The sequence below is a fragment of the Empidonax traillii genome, unplaced genomic scaffold (assembly GCF_003031625.1).
Source record: "Empidonax traillii isolate 1590-97213 ecotype Southwest subspecies unplaced genomic scaffold, ASM303162v1 scaffold389:size961896, whole genome shotgun sequence".
In the NCBI taxonomy this organism is placed as follows: Eukaryota; Metazoa; Chordata; class Aves; order Passeriformes; family Tyrannidae; genus Empidonax; species Empidonax traillii.
Genome location: NW_020955582.1, coordinates 686,050 through 704,585, shown reverse-complemented (window position 1 = coordinate 704,585; position 18,536 = coordinate 686,050). Strand labels below are relative to the sequence as shown.

The 18,536-nt window shown below is 38.3% G+C and overlaps 1 protein-coding gene across 5 annotated transcripts in view; it reads left to right on the top strand.

Moving 5' to 3' along the window:
• NR2C1 (nuclear receptor subfamily 2 group C member 1) overlaps window positions 1-8,660 on the top strand; it is a 51,415-nt gene extending 42,755 nt beyond the window's left edge. For all 5 annotated transcript variants that reach the window (XM_027893468.1, XM_027893465.1, XM_027893469.1 and 2 more), the window contains 4 exons: window positions 1,476-1,615; window positions 3,452-3,589; window positions 7,466-7,571; window positions 8,109-8,660. In XM_027893468.1, coding sequence (XP_027749269.1) covers window positions 1,476-1,615; window positions 3,452-3,589; window positions 7,466-7,571; window positions 8,109-8,283 — 559 coding nt within the window. In that variant the 3' untranslated portion in view covers window positions 8,284-8,660. The remainder of the gene's footprint in view (window positions 1-1,475; window positions 1,616-3,451; window positions 3,590-7,465; window positions 7,572-8,108) is intronic.
• The last annotated feature ends 9,876 nt before the right edge of the window (window positions 8,661-18,536 follow it).

Genomic DNA, 18,536 nt, shown 5'->3' with positions numbered 1-18,536 from the left:
TGGATGGATATCCAGATGGTTCCCTCCTCAGGCAATGTTCTCCTTAGTCACATCAAGGTAGTTGCCTTTGGCCTAATCATGTAGTTAACGATAGCAGATCCCTGCTTAGTTCATCTTCCTGCACAAGCATCTTGGTAGGCAAGAGAGTTTCCTACTGAAATGCTCATCAGGCTGGTTACAGCCTCTTAGTGTTTTGAGACCGCTTAAGTGAATTTAAGAGCTGGTTCTGGTCTAAATTTGATCAGCCATAAAAATGCTCTAGATGATATGTTTATATACACACATATCAGATGCGTAGCCAGTACACTCTTTTTTCACTTTCTCAGCACAGTCCCTTTGACAGGAGCTGAATGAGGATGTGACAAATATGTGTAGAAGCCACATGTACAGTATCATGTCTTCCAAGAACTTGATCATAGTAAAAAACATTGCCCTCAGCAAGGTTTCTGTAATTCAGTTAAGCGCAAGGCTACATTCACCTGTCATTTGGCATCTTAGTATTGCAGCAAATCATCAGAAATGTTCTTGGACGTTACATCAGCGTTCTTGCAAAAATCTATTCCACTGTATTTTTGTAGTTGAAATCCTAGCTTTAATATGCTTTTCTTCCTTAATAGGTCTTGTGCTTCTTTTAAATTTCCATTATTTATGTTCAGTGGATAAAACTGTGAAACATGGTACCTGACTTTGACTCCTTACTGGTAGGATTTCCTTTTTAAGGTACTGAGCTCTTGTTAAGCTCTGCAAGTCAGAGGTGCTTGGCATTACTGAAAGTTAGGTTACTAATATGGAAGTGGCTGGATTGCATTTATATATTTAATTTTAAGCTTCAGCATTTGAAAAAAACCCTGACTACACATGAAGCTGAATGTAAGGACTAATTCTTTCAGCAAAGAAATCCTTATGACTGTTAGTTATACTTTGAAGTCTGTATTTCAAGCCTTATTCCAGACATGAAAGGGATGCAGAAAATAGCAGTCAGGAAGCTCAAAAAGCTTGATCTCACATGTTCCATTTCACATGTATCTTTAATTAAAAAGTTAAACCCACGTGTCAGTTTTCAAGTGGGGGGAAAAAAAAAAAAGACCTTTGAGTCTACATCCACAGTACAGGGACAGTGCAAACTTTTTGTTTGTCCATGCATGTAAATGTTGTTCAAAAACTAATGTAAATCGTAAGAAAGCTAGCGTGATGGAGTACGCTGCAACAGTTGTCATTTACTGTAATTTCAGCTTGCTTTTGTGATGGAAATCTATCTCCTTTTAGGTCGTTTAAGCAAAAATTATTTCTTTACAAAAATCACTTTAAATCGGTATTTTAATTCTAGCATGCAAAGAAAAAGGATGCCGGGCTTCAGTTTGGTAGTGGTTGCGATGGTTGAATTAGATTGTTTTATGAAGCGTTCTTCAAATTAAAAAAAAAGTGTGAATGCAAATGGCTGGTTTTATTAAGTGAAATTATTGTGTTTTTAATAGACAGGATAACAGCATATCATTAGTAAAAGCCTGCTGGAATGAACTTTTTACGCTTGGTCTGGCACAATGTTCACAAGTTATGAATGTGGCAACTATATTATCTGCGTTTGTTAATCACCTTCAAGGCAGTTTACAGCAAGGTAAGGTGTATACTGTGCACACACCAGACTTGGGGAATTACTTCATGTTTTTTAAGTTTTGAACTGCACAGAAACATTTTACTTATCCTTCAGTTGTTTATGGAAGTTTACTGTTTGTAGAATTTCATGGTTAGTATTGAAACAAATAATACTAGAAACTACAGTTCACAAGATGGGATTTTTTAGCAATTTTGCAAAAGTCAGCTGTGCTAATATTAACCTTCAAAAAAAATATATAACAATTATCCATCTGTCTAAGATGGATTAGCATTTAGTGAGGTTCTTTTTATTATGTATTATAATGTCTAATAGTGCTCTGCTGTTCTGTTTATATCATCAGCCCAAATTAGGAATATTTTGGGCAGCATCAAAGTTGAGAACACAAGTGTGCTGTGAATATGATTCCCTTGTATCAAGTGTATAAAGTAAAGAATGACCCACCTGTCCTTTCTGTTCATTGCTGTGACACAAAGCAGCTGAACGCCAACTTGGCGATACACTCCCTTTACATAACTTGGCCCCTTGACTTCTGTGTACTAGTTTTAGTCTAGATGCAAGTCATCAGCAGATCTTCACTAAGTACACTTTGTTCCTTGTTAATCCTATGTCCTGCATCTTTGGCATATTTTTTTATTCAAATGAAGGATGTATCAGTTGGCCTCTTTCATTCTGTTCTTCTGAGCAGGAGAGGAGTCTTTTAGCCAATCTTTGTGTGCTTGTGAACACTCACAAGGTTGTCAGCACTAAAAGCTAAGCAGCCTGTAGTCTTCATCAGTTCACACTCCTCACTTCTCATTGATAAGGCACGTGCACATACAAAACTCTAAGCATTTTCACATTTAACTAGATTTTTGAGTTGTTTGCTGTTTAGGGGTATGAGAATTCACTGTTTTTGATGCTACGCAAACACAGATTGGTAAGCTGGAAAAAAACAGCTCACTTCACTATAGATTTTTCATCTTCTTTGATAATAAGGTAATTGAAGAACTATTTCTGAGGGATTTTCATGATTTAAAAATATCCACAAGATGCTCCTATAAATAACAACTGAAAAAAAAAAATGATCCAGCTACGAAATGTACTGGATTAGCTAAAGATACTAAGAAAACTGTGGTTGTCTTTAGGGGGGATATAAATGGAATCTGGAAACTTTGGTCTGTGTAATTTTTAAAGCATGTTCACCAAAACGGGTGTTTTAGTAATTAATCATGTTTTTATCATTACTACAAATCCATATTTCTGCCATTTTAATAGGGAGTTCAGTTTGAATGCAAAAAACAGTCATGCAGTATGCCAGCTGCAGTGTCTCCAAGAGATAACAAGTTCATGGGGTCCAGGGCCTCTAGTTTACAGGATTAGAGAGGGAACGGGGTGTTCTGGCTGACCCAAAGGGAACCGCTGTGCACCAACCACATTATCCTCAATGCAAATCAGCATTGCAGCAGTGGTGTGGTAACCCATGAAGCTGTACATGAACCTGCTGCGTGGCACCTGACCCTGAGACATAGAGCACAGAGCTGCGGTAGCAGTGTGTTCTTTACTTACACACAGTCTCTTCCTTCCTTGATCATTTCAAACTCTAGTCCATGCCTGATTACTGCAGGCTCTAGTGGCAGGAAGAGTCCTTACTGTACAATTGAAGGGGGGAAAAAGAGTTGTTACAATCCTATAATTGTCGGTGTCAAGATTATTCAGACTTAATAGGAATTTATAGATGGTGTAGATTTCCCACTGTTTGAATCTAATAAAATAATTATTTTTAATATTCCAGCCTGAGCACATTTTTTTGCACATGTGTTGACTTGGGATTTTATATTTATGTGTGTGTTGACTTAGATAAGCTGCCAACAGACAGAGGAAGACTAGTAATGGAACATGTCTTCAAATTGCAAGAGTTCTGTAACAGCATGGTTAAGCTTTGTCTGGATGGATATGAATATGCATATTTGAAAGCAATCGTCCTCTTCAGTCCTGGTATGTAATTATTCCAAATGTAAAACTTTAACTGTGCTATTTGTTGCCATGTAACTTCTGCCTGTTTCATCATACGTGGTTACTGTTATTTGCAGAATTACTGCCTCATTTCTTGAGGAATCTTGGAAGGTGTCTAATGAGGACGGTAGGAAGAGGAGGGTTAATCTTTTAATGTAAATAGTTGAATGTTACTTTGGGGACTTTTTTTGGAGGGGGACTTTAATTCTTTTTATTTGGGAGGCTTATTCTTGCCTCTGCCACTGATGCTTCTTGTTGGTTTGGGTTTGGTTTTTTGGTCCTTTTTTTTTCTTTTAGTTTATTTATTTATTGCTTTTAATTATGTGCCTCTTTTATGGGGTGCATTTTCTGAGGACCTTCAGTTTAATTTTCTGAAGTGTTGCTCTTGCACATCCAGCTGAGATGAATTGAAGTTGTGCTTTTAACGTGTGAAAGATTTATCTCTCTGGTCATCGATTCTCACATGCAAAATTACAGAAACATCACCTTATTCCACACAGATATTTTAATAATGCAAATAGCATTTCTGGTGAGTGAACACCACAAACATTCCTTTATATTATTATTTCTGTCTTCTAAACATTTTAGAATAGTATTTGCCTAATGTACTCTCAGTAGTGTTAATGGACATATATTAGACAGTGAAGGTAAAATGATTATTTTTTCCTTATGGGTGATTAGTCTACAATAAGGAGGAAAGAGTCCTCTGGTTACAGTAGATAGTGACTGAGTGGTTAGATTGTGTCACCAGTAGAAAATGACAAAATTACAAAACTAATTTTCTTTAGTTGAAAGTTGTAGAATTAACTTTTCACTAAAGGCATTCAGATATTATATCAGTATCTGCAGGTCTTATTCATCATTCAGAATTGGGATTTAATATAAAGACAAAACAAAATATAAAGACAAAACAAAATATTTGATAAAATAAAAATGTATAAACCTCAAGTACTTTCTGTATCTCCAAGAATTTTTCACTGTCGCATTTAGAAAGTAAATCCTCAGTCACTCCATTTTGCATTTGAAAGTTTTAAAAGCATCAACATTCCCTAATCCTTGTTGCTCTGCCTTTCATAGATGCTGATGTCCCATAGAAAAGATTGGAGCAGATGTTAAAAAGTTGACAGAACCTTAGTGACCTTCCCCTGTCTGTAGTGTAGGACATGGAGGAGAGCTGGGTATTTGGTTCTTGTTGGTTCTGTAGATTTGTTAGATCTAAGAAGGTCCTTCTGTTTCCATTCAGCTGCAGTTCACCCTTTCACAGTTGAGGTGAGCAAATTTTTTGGAACTTGGACACTTCCAAAATGTAAATTCTAAGCAGGTATTCTAACATACAGAATTTATATATTGTGAGGTTCTTGCTTTGCAGTTTCCCTCATATTTGCATGGTCTTTTCTATATACAGTATCTACAAGAAGTATCTATATCTCTCAGTAAAAGTGGCAGCATCAGCAGGAATTCATGGCATTCATCTGAGTTCACAAACAAAACTCTGCATATCTTCTATTGATACACACACACACTCACACACATGCATTGCATTAATGGAAGACTTCTGAGATGAAACACATTCTTGCAAATAAGAGGCAGTATAAGTCAGAACCGTCCAGGAAAGATAATTAATTCCCAGAGGATATTGCAGTGATACTCTTCTATTGTGGATCACTAACGAAAACAGATCCTGTGTGTTTTCATTATGGAACATAATCCTGTTGTCAGCCCTCATGACTAGGAAAGGCTTGCATGGTTTTTTATGTGTTTGCTTCTACAGTCCACTGCATCACAGGAACAGTTTCAGCTTCTTTATAAGCAGGACCCATCATGAGTTTAATGACAGTATTAAACATGCTTGAAAATGTTTGCAGTTTTTCTTTTCTGCTGAGGACTGAAGAGTTGCCTGGACTTTTTGTCGTTATTTCAGAAGACAGAGAGATTTTCTCAAAGTGGGTGGTGGGAGGGTGCTTGCTGGTTTAATTTTAGTAGATAATGCTTGCAGGAGATGTAATTTTCCTTTAGTGGTTCTTACCCCAAAGTAGTCCTTTCATAGCATTCCTATACTGAGAACTTGTACACGTTGTACACACTTGTACACATTGTACATGTACAAAGGAAATGATAGAAGAATATACCTCAAACCCATTTTCCTAGAATGATGTCCACTAGGACTTATGATAGAATCCTTTGGAAAAATCAGTCCTGTCGGACACCTGAAAATATCAGTCTAGGAACCTTGCACTTGCAAAACAATATTTACTTATTTGTTGAGACTGAAGTTTATTTATCTTCTTCCGATTAAACTTGACAACACAAAAGGTAGACGGAAAAATATGTTGGGAAAAGACTATCCAGTCACATGATGGAGAAAAATTTTCTTTATCTCACATGTTTTCAGGATCACATTACTAATGATGTGCATCTGCTTTAATGGCAGTGTGTTCTCAACACTCGTGATCCTGTGAGCCATATAACAAAATCTTCATATACCTGAAAGTCATGTTTAGTATCTTGAACAGAAGGTTGTTCTGGCAATAATTCACAGGCCAGAAAATTACAATTGCAGGGATTTTACTGCTCTGCTGCAGTGTGGGGCTGGGCTGCTCATGCAGCAGAGCCCTAGGCTAAGAACCTCTGCTTTAGTAGGCCCTGGAGATTTGCTGTCTTCTGTGCCAAGCCAGCTGTTTGATTGCCACAGGACAGCCTGGGGCAAAGAGATCAGTGCAGAGGGTGTGCTGAGAAGACTTGGCTGCAGGTGTACTAGCAGTGATCTTCAAAGCACTGTTTCCAAAACTTGACTTTGAGCTGCGTTCCTGACATTGCTCTAAAAGGAGCGCCATGAAGTGACGTGACAATGATAACTCTTCAAAACATGTTGCTTCTGGATAAACTAATTAACCTCTTGTCCTCTGCACGAATTTGAAATCATGCTTTCAGAATGACTGAATTACTATATTGAACAAAATACTGCTCTGTGAAATGATGCATTCAGGGGAGTCCAACATATCACTTAACTGCTGAATTGCTCCCAAAGCTTCTTTATCCACAGAGCAAAAATCTCTTGGGTTTGTTTACTGGTTTTGTGTATTTGGAGAGGAGTGTGACTGTTAGAAACATTCTATCTTTTATGTCACAAAATTTGCCAGCTCATTTAAGATGCCATTTGTGAAAAATAAAATGACGTGATTTGTTATGCTACTATGACAGTAAAATTTTTTCATTAAGATGGATAATAAAAATTACAGACCATGTAAAGAGTTCAGAATTACTGGATAATAATTTCCTAATGTGTCTTGGCAGTTAGGTTGATATCCTTCCGTTTTAGCAAGATTAGATTTCAAGTGTTCAAATCACTGCTAAAAATTATGTTTAGCACATTTGTAATTTTTGCACTAAATAGCTGAAAAAAAATGATCTGCTATGTATCTTTCACATATCTTTTTAGGAAACAAACGGTTCACAGCTTTTTATTCTGCCTTTTTTACTGGTCTTAATTTTGTCCTTCGCTTCCCACCCAAATACTATTTGTGCATACAATATTTCAGTAAATGTCAGTGTATTGAAAAATGCTGTTCTACTGCTAGACAGAGAACAGAGTTGCATCATCAAGATTAATGTAAGCAAGCACTGAATTTATTTGAACTCTTCAAAATGTCTGGTTTTATTTATGAAAAGCTAAGTAAAACATAAGCCTAGAGGAAGAGATATATAAGGAGGTAGTGTCCTCCGTTAAAAGTGGAGTTGCTGCAGCTATCACATAATTATTTCAGTATGTTTACAATTGGAAAATCTGGATGGATTTCAGTGTACCTTGTATAGAACAGGTATAACAGTGAAGAGGTTTTTGTTTTTTTTTTTTTTCAGATCACCCAGGTCTAGAAAATGTGGTACAGATTGAGAAATTTCAAGAAAAGGCTTATATGGAGTTCCAAGACTATGTAACAAAGGCATATCCAGATGATACTTACAGGTCTGTAAATTTAGATGCTTACTTGATTGAGTGTCTTTTCATAGTCATTGGTAGTACTGATCTGTACAGTATTTCTTTTAATAGATAATATACATTTTCTTCTTACCTCCTTAAAGGTAATTACCTTTAGAACACTTCAAATATGCGTATGCTCATACATACTATGAGTATTATTTGTATACTCATTCATTATTCATTTTTAAAATTAAATATCAGAAATAAAAATTATTAACATACCATTTGAATTGCACCTATTTGTATTATTTCCTCATTTAGACTGAGTTCAGACATTACCTTACATGTCCATGTCATTGACAGGCACACTCACATGTTCTGTACTGTTAAAGACATGACTAAACATAAATTTGGTGCTCTCCTGATTTAAATATTTAAGCCTTTCATTAACTAGATTGAACAAATTTTGACCAGTAGTGTTCCTTGTCAATTTTTTCTCTTCTTTAACTAATAACTTCATTGTGAATAACACCAAAATCCGTGATCTGCCAAATAACACTTTTTACCACATTTATTTTCCAGACTGTCTAGACTTCTCCTCCGATTGCCTGCTCTTCGGCTGATGAGCGCTGCCATCACTGAAGAGCTGTTCTTTGCAGGACTAATTGGAAATGTCCAGATTGATAGCATCATCCCATATATTCTGCGAATGGAGACAGCAGACTACAACTCCCAGATCATAGGTCATGCTGTATAAAAGTAGCAGTCCAGGATTCTGTACCATGGCAGTCATGGTGATGTAAATGCATACCCTGTCTCCAAGAGATGGTAATAAGCCTTCCAATGCACCTTTCCAAAGAAGGCTCATATTCCTCCTTTCCAGTACACTTGGGAAACGTGGTGGAGTGTATTATGATGTAGGATCGCTTCTTATTTTTCATCTATCTTCAAGGACTTGTAAATTAACTTGATATCTGAAGAAAGTAAGAATTGTCCATCCTATTTTTGTAGATAGACGGACTTGGAATATTTGTTTATGAAGTCCAGGCTTATGAGGAAAATGCAGAAGCTTTGACTGAACAAAGGTATCTTGACTCAGTGTGATGTTTTAGAGAAATAAATTAACTTTCCTCTTCGAGTTGTGTTTTCAGTGTTTTGCTACTAGTTCATTCTTACTTATCAAATTGAAAAATACATGATCAAACATGCTGAAAACGCCAGTGTTTCCGTCCAGGAAAGACCAAACTTGGTTTTGGCTTGTGTTTTGAAGAGAGTTGTTTCTTGCTGAACTGAACACTGGATACCATTACGAGTTCAGGGAAAGTAGAGGAAGTTCACATTTTAAAATATTCTGTTGTTATTTTGATGCAGTTGATCAGAAGTGAAGCAGTAAAGAGTTGGTACTGTTTTGCAGATGCAACAGAACACTGTGTTGTAGCATCACGTCGTGGTAGACATCAGCTGGTTTATACCATGAAAAACTGACAGAAAAGTGTGCATTGCAGGTATTCAAAGACAGCATACTCCTGATTTTATTGGTCTCAGAACTTAAAGCTTTTTCACCCCACCTCTCCCTCTTTCATACTCAGTGATGGAGGCATTCTAGATGCTTCTTAACTTGTGCCCTTGTCTTTATTTTTTTATTATTGTTAGCCTTTGGCTATGTATTTCTATTTTCCAGCCAGTTCTGAATGATTATTTTTTACATTTGAGTTTGTCAAATCCAGTGCCCCTCCCTATAGGAGCATGGTCTCTGCTGCTTTTCCTTTCCGTATTAGAAATGGGTCTAGATACTCCATACACGTTTCCTGAATCATACTCCATGGCTCTGCCTAAGAATGGGTTTTAATGTTTTTCGGTCTCAAGGCATGCGATTCACTTGACAAGTAACACTGACACATCCCTAGCACATTTATTACCTGTTGCTTAAAATGAGAGAAGTATCCTAGTGAAAGTGTTGGTCTACTTCCAACAATAGCATTTAGGATTATCTGAATCTTGGATCAAGGCCAAGTTCTATTTAGCATGAACTCTTTCTTTCTCTGGCAAAACTGAGTGAGGAAGAGCCTCACCCAATCAAGAAACACATGGTTGCACCAATGCTTAGTCAGAAGATCAGCTTAAATGGAAGCCCTTGCCCACTCTGCAGTAGCAGCCCCAAGGCCACCCTAACACCAAGAGACTACTACATGAGAATTGAGTTCTGTAGTTCTTGTGATCTGTAGTTTTTCTCAGCACCTGAGGATCACAACCAGTCAAAAAGAATCTGAGAACTGCCTCTGACACTGAATTTCTGGGTTCTTGTCAATTCTACTAACTGAGCTGCTTGGATCTTCTTCCACCCTAGCTCTGTAATACAGAGTGTATCATAGAATCACAGAGTCAGAGCACAGTTTGGGTTGGAAGGTATCTTAAAGCTCATCTGTTCCAACACCCTGTGTGAACAGGATGCCTTCCAGTAGACCAGGTTGCCCAAAGCCTCATCTGACCTAGCTTTGAACACTTCCAGGGATGGGGCATCCACAACTTCTCTGGGCAGCCTGTTCCAGTGCCTCATCACCCTCACAGTCAATAATTTCTTCCTAATATGTAATCTAAACCTACTCTCTTTCAGTTTGAAACCATTCCCCCTTGTCCTATATGCTCTTATAAATAGTGTTTTTCCATCTTTCTTGTAGGTTCCCTTCAGGTACTGGAAGGTGCCTAAGCTTTCTCTTTTCCAGGCTGAACGATCCCAATTCTGTCAGCCTTTCCTCAGTGGAGAGGTGCTCCATCCCTCTAATCAACTCGGTGGCCCTCCTCTGAACTCGCTCCAACAGGTCAATGTGCTTGGGACCCTCAGAGCTGGATGCAGCACTCCAGGTGGATCTCAGCAGAGCAGAGGGACACAATCCCCTCCCTCATCCTGCTGGCCACGCTGTTTTTGATCCAGCCCAGGACACAATTGGCTTTTCTGGGCTGCAGGTGCACATTGGTGGGTCATGTCCAGCCTCTCATCCAGCAGCACCCACAAGTCCTTCTCTGCAGGGCTGCTCTTGGTCCTTTCATCCCCCAGACTGGATTGATGCTGGGGTTTGTCCCGATCCAGGTGCAGCACCTTGCACTTGGTCATGTTAAACCTCACGAGATTCCCATGGGCCCACTTCTCAAGCTTGTGCAGGTTCCTCTGGATGGTATCCCATCCTTCAGGTGCATCAACCACACCACTCAGCTTGGTGCTGTCTGGAAACTTGGTGAGGGTGCACTTGATTCCTTCATCTGTGTCATTAATGAAGGTATTAAATAACACTGGTTATTAAATAATACAGACCCCTGAAGGGCACCACTTGTCACTGATGTTCATCTGACTCTGAGTCACTGACCACTACCCTCTGGATGCGACCATCCATCCACTTTCTTAGCCATCTAACAGTCCACCCATCAAATCTGTCTCTCCAGTTTAGAAGGAAGGGTGTTGTGGTGGACTGTACTACAGGGCTGGTCATATCCAATCCGCAGATCAAAGCACTCGGAGCTGTGGACGCCTAATGGGATGGAGCCACCCCCTCTGCTGTGCCTTGGCACTTACTGACTTGCTGGAGGACAGCTTTTAGTGTGGAGCTGGCCATGGCAGCTGAGCTCTTCCTACATGAAAGGTGGTGACACTCTACCTTGTGGTGGAATGTTTTGGGGGAGAATGTTGTGGGGAAATGTTTTGCATCAGAATCTTTTTCTCTGGATTTCTGTCCTTGCTTCCCCTTTGTGCCCCAGTCTGTTCCAATACAAGTTAGCCAGCTGCAAGTAACGCATGGACTGCCATCACCACTGACTGTGGTGTCAAGACTACTTTCTTAGGATGTGTTAAGTCATAAGTACAAAAACCTTGGTCATGCTTTCAGATCAGGCATTTGTGTATTGTGAGGGACAAAAACCCCACCCATTCTGTGATCTTGGATATGTCTGACATTTGGACCTCTAAAGAGCCAAAGTGCATACATACAACACATTGCAAGCAGCTCTGACTACTGGTAAGTGACCTTCTTCCCCAAAAAGTTTTCTTACATTTTCATAATAATATATTTCCATCGTAAGTTCAAGGCTGGTAAAAAGGTAGGGTGCAGCCAGTCTATGCTGCCTGCCAAATAATCTCTCTTGTCTTCACGATGATGCTGAAGCTGCATCTCATACTGGAGGTTGTTAATTCAGTGTTACCCACTTTGTTCAGCAAGATCTTCATTAATTATTTTAAAATTATTTCATTAATAATTCTTAAACTATAAATTCATGTTTTTGATAAGGAATGAGGCATACCTGGGTTTTCTCAAGAATGGGAGCTTTAAAACAGGCAAATAGAGGAATGAACATGCTTTTTCCTTATTTATACATATTAACCATTGCAGTCATCTGGCAGCAATGCACAGCTTATGGAAAAGCTAAATGGTGAAGTTCTGGTTTTGGTTATTTTAAGATAACTGCTGCTCCGTTAAATGGAGCATATGAAATCACCTTCAACTCAGGCCCTTAGTGTTTCTGACAGCTATTTTTTATGATGACATAATCTCGCCACCTGTGTGATTTATTGACATTTATAGTCTTGTGAGAGAATGTTCTTTGATACTGAATGAAAGGCTGGCAAATATTACTGGTTTCTGTCAGTAACACTGTCAATCAACTAACAAAAATATGAATATTAAAGCTCACTCCACCATGGATGTTAGAATATCTCAGTATTTTTGTGATTTCACCTCTAACTTTTTTTTTCAACTTGATCTTCAGCAGTCTTGACAGTTTTCAGAGCTAATTCAGGATTTAACCAAACTGTGGCATTTACTAGCCAAAATTAAGACAACTGTTTGCCAATGAAAGGACAAGTTTAATTTCAACAGCTTTAAAATTTTCAATGTTAAGAGCAAGAAAAATAATTTTAATATAAATCACATGAAAGGAAAAACAGTTTTATACATTTTAAAATCCTATGAGATTTAAAGATGAGAGTACCGTTACACATAATAAGCTTACTAGTTCAGATATTTTTCATGAAACTATATGTTGCACATGTATATGTGGGTTGTTTCATACTGCTAAAGTTCCTAGTGCAAATAATTGTTTTATTTAAACTTTTTTCAGAAATACATTCATTGCAATACCTTGTGCAGTTACAGACTTATCTGTCCATACATATTGTTGCCGCGTGATCTTCAGTGTCAGTGAAAGTCAGTCTGTTCATTTTGAAACTGGTCTGTTCATTTTGTTCAGCCTTTGCAGTTTGCTAGTGCATCAGTTTCAGTGTAAGCAATACAATGTCACTGTAGTTGTCTTGCTGTTGTAAAAAAAACACACTATAATTGTCTTGAAACCTGACTAAATTGGAAAATTCTATTTTGGATGTATTTTTAAAAATAAATTGTAACTTTCTATTATAGAAAACAATTGCAATATCCTACTACTTTGTTAGTGTTTTATACAGATTGTCTTATGGACCTAGAACACTGTATAGGATTACAAAGAGTTTGTGGATCTTTCACCCTTTTTTTACACTATTAGTATTGTCAGTTATATTCAGTCTCTGGGATTTGTGATTGCTGCAGTATCTTGGTGTTTGCTTATCTTTGTCGCTATTAACCCTTTGTTTCCATGCTTATTACTTTCTGGCCTATGAATTTGAAAACTAATAATTTATTGTAAAATTTAATTTACCGATTATTTGATTTTTTAAAATACTATATAGAAATATGTATTGTAATGAACCCTGATCACAGATCTTCATGTCATATAATGCAATAGTGGATGTTTGGAAATTAGTATTTGATTCATTATGGATCAGTCTTAGGTTGGAAGTTATAATATGGCTGAACAAAGTTTTTTTTTCTTTTGAAAGAAACAGACTTCAGATATTCAAGTAAACTTATCTCAATTTTAAATATTACTGGATAAACAATGAATTTATTAATGTTTAGAATGGTGTAATTAGCACAAGTTTTAGTCTATTCCAGAATTTATTTCTCAAAGATAATTGAAAAAGTGTAGGTATTTTTAGTCTTTGTCTTCTATTATAAATGAATGTGACATTTACATGGATGTGGAGGTAACCCTGAACAGCATCCCAAATGAGAAATTAGTTACCATTCTTTCCATGTTTAAATTCTGAAATGCGTTTATCATGAAGTAAATTAATTACCCACTGACACACTGCAGAGAAAATGTTTGTAAGGGGGGCACTGGCAAAAGAGAAAGTTTGGATGATACAATGAGTTTATTAATTATGAGAGCTGGAAATAAGTATTTAGAGTCTCTTCCCCATCCAAATTTACTCCAGGCTTTACCTTGCCTCTGTTTTAAAGACATAATTTTCTCAGCACACGGAATCATAGAATGGTTTGGGTTGGAAAGGACTTTGAAGATACTCTAGTTCCAACCCCCTGCCATGGGCAGGGACAACTTCCAGTAGACCAGGTTGCTCAGAGCCCCATCTAGCCCAGCCTTGAACACTTCAAGGAATAGAGCATTCACAACTGGTCTGTGCAGCTTGTTCTAGTGTCCCACTACCTTCATCATATAGAATTTCATTGACTCAGAGGCTGGAAAAGACCTCTGAGAACATCCAGTCCAACTGTCTCATCCATATGTCCAATCTATACCTACCCTCTTGCAGTTTCAAACCATTGCCCCTCATACAGTTACTACAGGCCCTGATAATAAGTCTTTCTCCACCTTTCTTGTAGGCCCCCTTTAATTTTGGAAAGGCCACTGGAAGGTTTCCCCAGAGCCTTCTCCAGGCTGAACAACCCCTCACTCTCTCTGTCTTTCTTCATAGCAGAGCAGCTCCAGCCCTCTTGGCCATTTTTGTGGCCCTCCTCTGGACCTGCTAACTTCTACGGGACCCTGTTCCCCAGCCAGACTGCTAATGAATTACTGTGTTTCTTATGCCAGTAACTTTCCACAGCCTTTTGGTGACCTCTGAAGGGAAGAGTAAGAGTTCTGTAGAAAAAGGTGTTCTTTGGGTGAAGAGCAAAAACTTGTCTGGGAACTCTCCCACTTTGTTTCCCTGTGGCATCTCTCTTTCTCTGTGAACAAACATCCCTAGCATGCAGTCTTGCCTTACCTCCTCATACCTTTGTCAAATGAGCCCAAAGAACATTTGTACTTGATCACAGGAATCCATCTCTCGAGCTTCTCTGTTTTTCTTCCCATCCGTACAAAGCCTTGCCTGTGAACAGCCCTGCTCGGCCACTCGCCCTGCCTTTGCTCTCCGAGCTCTCACGTGTCCAGCCCTACCTTTGCTCTGATGTACAACAGCTCATACAGAATACAATTTTCTCATACATGAATCTTTATTGGAAGAAGTCAATGTTGTGTATTTTGGCTTGAGTGTAGGAACCAAGTGTGTCCTCTGAGTCACTGTTGGAGGTCAGAGTAAGTCATTTGGATCACTAGACTATTACCATCTTAAAGTATCAACATCTGGATGGTTCAGGTTGTTGTGGCTGTTGATACTGGCTGATTATGTTTTAGTAACTGGATCTCATAGTAATGCTTGCTTAAATATATTTTCAAGTTAACTGTGCTGGGATTAGGAGGAGATGGATGGGATGCTAATAAGGAGAAAGGAATATTTATTAGTGTTTGTGTGAAGTGGTAGGGGAAAAGGGATAGCACAGAAATGATGTTCTGGGAATGCTTTTTAACTGTGGTGACGTTGCCTGTGAGAGCAGAGAAAGTAGGTGGAGCTGCTCCACTGTGAATTAATGCATTTCACTCAGCAGAACTGTCCCCTGGATATCCACAGGACCAAACTGCCATGCTTTGAACCTCCTGGTAATGCCAACTCCCTAAACAAGAGAGTTGGTTGGCAAGAGGTTTGTGAGCAAACATATAGCTTTGATCCTGCCGATTTCCGGTGCTTTGCAGACCTGCAGTCTAATCCCTTCCAATAAGCTGTTCCTGGGGGGTCTCAGCTGCCTTAGGATGACTTCAATTCTCCTTCATCTTAGGGTTTTACTAGGGAGTAAACTGACAGCCATGTACTTTGGCTAACAAAAGTGAGCTGAGGAACAGCTCTAAAATGAGTTTTCCTTTCACTCTGTAACCAGGGGAATTTTGCCATTGGGGAATCAAAGATGAAGGTGGAGTTACTGCTGGAGACATAACCCCAACAGTTCCTACACAGTGACAGGTGTTTTCTAAAAGTGCCAGTAAATTTATTACTCTGGGGTTTTTGAGTACTAAACTGTTCTCACAGAGATACATATTTAAATGCTTTTGTAAAATTATAAAATATGTGCTTTTTATTAACATTTCACTTTAGTTCCAGGCTATGAATTTATCTTTTAATCTTTTAAATCAATAGAACTCAAGTGACAAAAGCCTCTTCCGTTGTGCTTTTGGGAAATAATATGTTTTATAGGACTAAAAAATATGTTAGTGAAAGCATTAGAGATTGCATTGTTTAAACATGAGTGAGAGAAACTATGGTTATGGACTAGATTAGAGTATTATTGGACACTGAATTGTGGAGACTTGTGGATTGAACTTTGATTCTGGAACTTTGCAATTTTAGAAGGATGGGGCAGGAAGTGATAACATTTTCAAAATCTGCATAGTGTGCTCTTATTTGTTAGTCTCTTCTGTTGGATTTTTTTCTTAGTTTAATTATGAAAATTAATTCTATGCATTGTTGCAAATGCATGTTCTGCAGTTGTGACCACTGCACAATAAATTTATGTGACCTTCCATACTAAGAACAGAGAGAATGGCAGTGGAGTAGACAAACACAAGTGAAGGGAAGTTGCATGTTGTCCTTTGAGTCATTTGGGAAACAGATTTGTTTATCTCTTGATGATGACATCATCATCATGACTGGCAGAACTTAATCCAGAGAAATTTGATACATTTGAGGATTTGTGTTGTTTGTTAAACTCTGTTTTAGAAAAGAAGCGAGTAACTTGTGTTCAGACTTGAGAGGGGCTTCTTTAGGCCTGAAAAAGAGTTCTGCCAGTAATTCTGTGCCACTTAGTTGGACTAGAGGAGAAAACAGATACTTCAGGCTCGATAACCCCAGGCATCAAGAGAGGTAGGAACTGGCTGAGCATCAGCCCAGGAGAAGGACCAAGGAATTATGGTAATGCCAGGCCAAGCACAAGCCCACTCCACTGCGAGAGGTGTGGCAGGGAAAGTATTATCCCACAGTGATTAAAACAGAGAAGTTAGGAGCAAAAAATTTTCACAGAGGCTGACAAATGGGTGTGGTCTGGCTGGGAAATTAGAAGGTAGCAGTCCTTGCCAGATGATCCTGAGTTATTCCCTTGAATCCCTTACCTACAAAGCAAGGCCTTTCTAACATTTGGTCATATTATCATAAGCAGAGACAATTCGAAGCACTGTTCACAGACAAATATATGACTTTGAAACAACCAGTGTATTTGTGTGTAGCACTTTGTGTTCAAGGTCCTAAGGTTTTTCAAAGCACCTAGTGGTTTTTAATTTTTAATATTGTTAGGACTGATTAATGGTATTTGTACTGCTGAGGATGATGGACACAGGTGGCTGCTTTGAGCACTATTGCAATAATTACTGCCCATCATGCCATGCCAATTCACAAGAGAACATGTATCCAGGACACTTTTCATAGCTTTTATCTTTATTTATTTCTGCCAGAATAGAGTTATATGTGTTTTAATTGCCATTGTGTTGTTTGTTAAACTCTCTATTAGAAAAGAAGCGAGTAACTTGTGTTCAGACTTAAGAGGGGCTTTTTTAGGCCTGAAAAAGAGTTCTGCCAGTAATTCTGTGTCACTTAGTTGGACTAGAGGAGAAAAACAAGGCAGCATTAAGTGTGTTTAGCAAGAGGTTTTGAGGCACTGAGGTTCAGTGTGCTAATTTTTGGGAACAAAAGCAACATCTAACAGAGTCTTAACAGACAGGGAATTAAACATTTCTTCAGGGTGCAAGAATTTTATAAGTTACTTGAGTGACAGGACAGCATTTCAATGCTGTCTCCCAAAGATGCCTCAATAAATTCTTAGGAAGACATACTTGCGTTTGCACTCCATTGTATTCAACCATGACACTTGCACCAAATACAGGGAGAATTTTTGAACACAGCAGTAAGGGTCTGTTTCTCACGCTCAGTGACACATTAACAAAAGCAGTTTAAGTAGATGTGATGGGACTTGAGCAGTTACAAGGTAATGAAATTCTCAGTGGAGATCTCACTTGCCTAAAGCAGAGGAGAAAATAGTACAAAGAAAAATCAAAATGTAATTCAAAGATGCTACAAAATGTTCCTGCTACTAAAAATGCATTCCCTACAAAGTCTTCTGTAGGATCAAAGTCACATTAAGAAATTGATCCCTCCTTCTAGCTTTGTGTCACAATGCCCTATCCTCCACAGCAGTCTTAGTTGAAGAATCATGGTGCCACATGGATCAGTGAAGTGATCCAAGTAATTTTAACCCTTTGGGGGGAAAAAAACCACAACAAGCAACTCTTATTTCACTGCCAACAGAGAAAATGCTCATGGAATTATACTCACAGTCAATAAAATTATCCCAGTTACATGAATCAGGAATAGGCTTAGAAACTGGTGTAAGAGTTGAACCTATTTAGTGCTTCCAAAGTAGGCTGACCTAATTTAAACTACACTTCTTTTGTATTCTACACTCCATCATCAGTAGTTCATCCCAAAGTAATGGTTTCTGTATATGAAGTTACAGACAATGAATGAATTGACTGTAAATTTTCCTCCCCGTTTTCCTGCCTGCTAATGTACACTTATGTGATTATATTTTAATAGATTTAATAAATTTTCTAAGACTTGATTGTGAAAATGCCAATATCCTGCCTCAAGTGTACTGAAACCTAAGACTTGTCACAAAACAGATGCTGTGTTTGGAGGACAGAGCACAGAATCAGCAGGGCTTGCATTTTGTGTTCGAACACAAAACTGCTTGTGTTAAAAACTAAAAAACTGTCAATTGGAAACTTCAACCACTAGACTTTATGTTGAAATGCGTGTATTTCCACACTGTGAAC